The 3,273-nt window shown below is 42.9% G+C and overlaps 1 protein-coding gene across 1 annotated transcript in view; it reads left to right on the top strand.

Annotated features, from left to right (window-relative positions):
* The window catches only part of LOC101850096 (coiled-coil domain-containing protein 18), a gene marked incomplete at its 3' end in the record, with an annotated part of 19,725 nt that overhangs the window by 3,077 nt on the left and 13,375 nt on the right, over nucleotides 1–3,273 (top strand). Inside the window, 3 exon segments of the mRNA XM_013084787.1 lie at nucleotides 314–499; nucleotides 1,482–1,573; nucleotides 1,961–2,078. Of these exon segments, the coding sequence (XP_012940241.1) occupies nucleotides 314–499; nucleotides 1,482–1,573; nucleotides 1,961–2,078 (396 nt within the window).

Here is a 3,273-nt window from a genome sequence, read left to right as displayed (position 1 = left end):
GAGAGAGAGAGAGAGAGAGAGAGAGAGAGAGAGAAATATCCAAAAGAAGATCATCAGTACAATATTATGTATTTTTAAAAGTGCAATAGAGAAGTCAGAAGCCAAAACATTTTAAAGACCATATTATATTGACCAAAAAAACCCAAACCCCAACCCAAAAATCAAAGTAAATATTAATCTCCACCCTACCCCACCCCCCCAAAAAATAAATAAAAAAATAAAATAAAATCCACCACCACCACCACCACCACCACCAACAACAACAACAACATCAACCTTCCCCTCCCCCTCCTTTTCCACCTCCTCACCCTAGCGATCGGCCAAAGCGGTCTGGTGGTGACAAAGCCCGGGAGCTCGGATCAGGAGTGCGAGAGCGCCTGCCTCTCGACCACCGAGCTGGACTGCCACTTCTACAAGTTCAGCAAGTCCAAGAGCACGTGCTACCTCACGGTGTCGCCAGACCCCGCCCTGACCAACATGAAGAAAGTGAACAAGCCAGGTGACACGACAGCGAACACTGGACATTCACACGTGCCTACTGATAAGTTAATACCCTGTGCTTATCATAATCACTGCCTAAGACTTGCAAACTTCTATCTGATCTGCTCAGTACTTAGTCTCGAGAAATTTGAAGTCAAAAATTTTTCGAATGCAATTCTTTAAATATCTGTATAACGACTCCGAATAATCTTACGATTTTGATAGAGCAGACAGAACATTTAGTTTCGGACCTCATGGTCTTATAAATAAACTCAAAACGGCCAAAAATGTGAGAGAGAACGTTATAATTCTGAAGTAGCGCATTGGCAAGATCGGTTCGGTTCGGTTCGATCGTCGAGGCTAGCCAGATTGTCCTCTATGGAAGGAGAAAAGCTGCCATCGTGGAACATCCCGAACGCAACCGACCAAGAGTGGCAAGACTTTCACTAACTTTTGCTTTAAAGGCCGCAGATCATTCGATCGGTTTGGGCAGTTGGTCTATTTATAATGCGCACTGAAGCCAATAGAAAACTGAACCTCCATAGGCACTGGGTATTAAGCCATAATTAGGCCCCAGTTAGGCAGGATTGTCCAAACTGTACTGTGCCAAACTGTACCGCACCGTTAGTCTTATGGCGATTTATATTGGTATAAGAACTATACATACTAATCTACATGTACTTTGTTACCATTTCATTCAAAACCCCATGTTCCAGTTTAGTCTGTCCTAATTCCCTATCTATTTGGGAGCCATGTTTCATGTTTACCAAAAAAAAAAAAAGAGAAAAAAAAAAGATTTATAAGATCCTCTTTTAGAGAACTGGAACAAAACATTAATTTCATTAACGCCGAGAGTGTCATTTATGATAATGAACTTGAATCTATCTAAGACGTGTTTTTGTTTGTAGTTTGTTTCTTGTTTTTTGCTTTGTTTGTTTTTTTAGGGGGGGGGGGTCCCGCTTTGATACAGATAATAATGTTTCAAGTCAATAACTTTTCAGCCCCGGCCCCTGACAAGAAGCCGGCAAGTTCCTGGTTATCGGAACTACAGGCGCGAATATTGGCCCTGGAACAGAAAGATAATGATGTGAAGGTTTGTGAGCTAAAGGTTCCTAGCTCGTCCCTCTATTCCAGGGACTTGATGGCATAATGTAGATCGAATCAGCATTTTTTTAAAAACCTTCTTTTTTTGGGAGGGGGGTGGGTGGGAGGCGGTTTGAGCGATGTAGCCGGTCTGCTACCCAATATTAGCCAGTAAAGTTATACTACCTTAATATTTGATTTACTACATGGCATGCATGGAAAGCAGTGTTTGATTGCTCGATTAGAAATTATTTGTTTTTCAGTGTAATGCTTGGCATGTGACAAGAAACACGTTGACTTTTAAGCAGATAGTCGTCTATCTCTCTCTCTCTCTCTCTCTCTCTCTCTCTCTCTCTCTCTCTCTATCTATCTATCTACCTTTCTATCTATCTATCAGAAGCTTCATCGAGACATCACGGAACTTAAGACGGAGCTGGCATCGGTGAAGAACTCTCGCGCTCTGACTCACCACCTTCTGAGAACATCCAAGGAACAGCAGAACCAGAATCTCGCCGGTAACTGCGTATCTTTTACGGCCCTATGGAGACGATTTAGGCCCTTTAGAAGGAAAGCTTACTGAACTGAACCTGCCTGTCTAGTCAACTCAAGGTGGATGACATACAGGGATACAACATCATAATGAATAAACAAATCTGCTTGGCAAAGCATTTCATTTACTCCCCCCCTTCATTTATGCGCATGGCCAGGATTGTAGAAAATTACCCTTTTAAACTCAACCCTGTTTATGGATTTAGATTGTAAAGAGCATAGAGCTTGGTGTTGAGCGGTGATATATCAATATATGCTATACATACAACCGGCTTGCAGGTTCGGGAGTTTGAGCCGCATGCCTGAAGTTGTATCCTTGGGAAAGGCACTTTACACGCATTTTCCTCACTTCACACGGGTGGGAATGGGTACTCGGCCATAGACGGCCAAAGATCTTGCCAGTATGTTTGTGTTTTAGCGCATATAAATGGCAGCTTCCTTTGTGCACTATCCAGGAAGTTGCGATTGTTGCAGAATGCTATCAGGTATGCTGGGCTAATAGTATAGGCTGTAACGCGCATAGAGCTTGCTGTTGAGCGACAATTTGCGCTATACAAATGCTATCTATTATTACAATGATTGCTTATCATTAATTATTATAGAGCATCGCAACCAGGCTAGCAAACATTCTGAAATACTAAAAGCAACAGGATCTATAGATAAGAAACATCCCGCTTCCTTGGGTCGACAGGGATGTAGAATGCTCACGACTATGAACTTTTCCTTTCCCTTTCTTTTTTCTCCAATAAGCGGTGGACGACAAGGTGGAAACCCTCAAGTCGGAGTCCCATCGTGTGGAGGACGCTGTGATGACGTTGGGAGAGCTCCAGAAGACGCTCGGGGAACGACTCAAGAGGATTGGGGACGCCCAGAGAGCCAGCGGACTCACTGTGGCTATGGTAACCACAGATCTGCAGTGACGTCGGCTTAAACCGAACACATTTAATCCGAAATCTAGCTGTAAACCGAAAGAAAATAAAAACTCGATTTTTTTCCCATTCGAGTAACGTCTCCAAACTGAAAAGTCGGCTAAACCGAGGTAAAATCCAGCAGCCAAGCGTATGATTCAAGCTGACTCCGCTGTATAATAATATATGGGTTTGGGTTTTTTCGTTTTAAAAGATAGTCTTTTCATTGTCTATGATGAGACGGAAAGGAGGG

This window comes from Aplysia californica, unplaced genomic scaffold (assembly GCF_000002075.1).
Source record: "Aplysia californica isolate F4 #8 unplaced genomic scaffold, AplCal3.0 scaffold00317, whole genome shotgun sequence".
NCBI classification, from domain to species: Eukaryota; Metazoa; Mollusca; class Gastropoda; order Aplysiida; family Aplysiidae; genus Aplysia; species Aplysia californica.
Note: the sequence above shows the minus strand (reverse complement) of the source record. Positions and strands in the feature narration are given on the sequence as shown.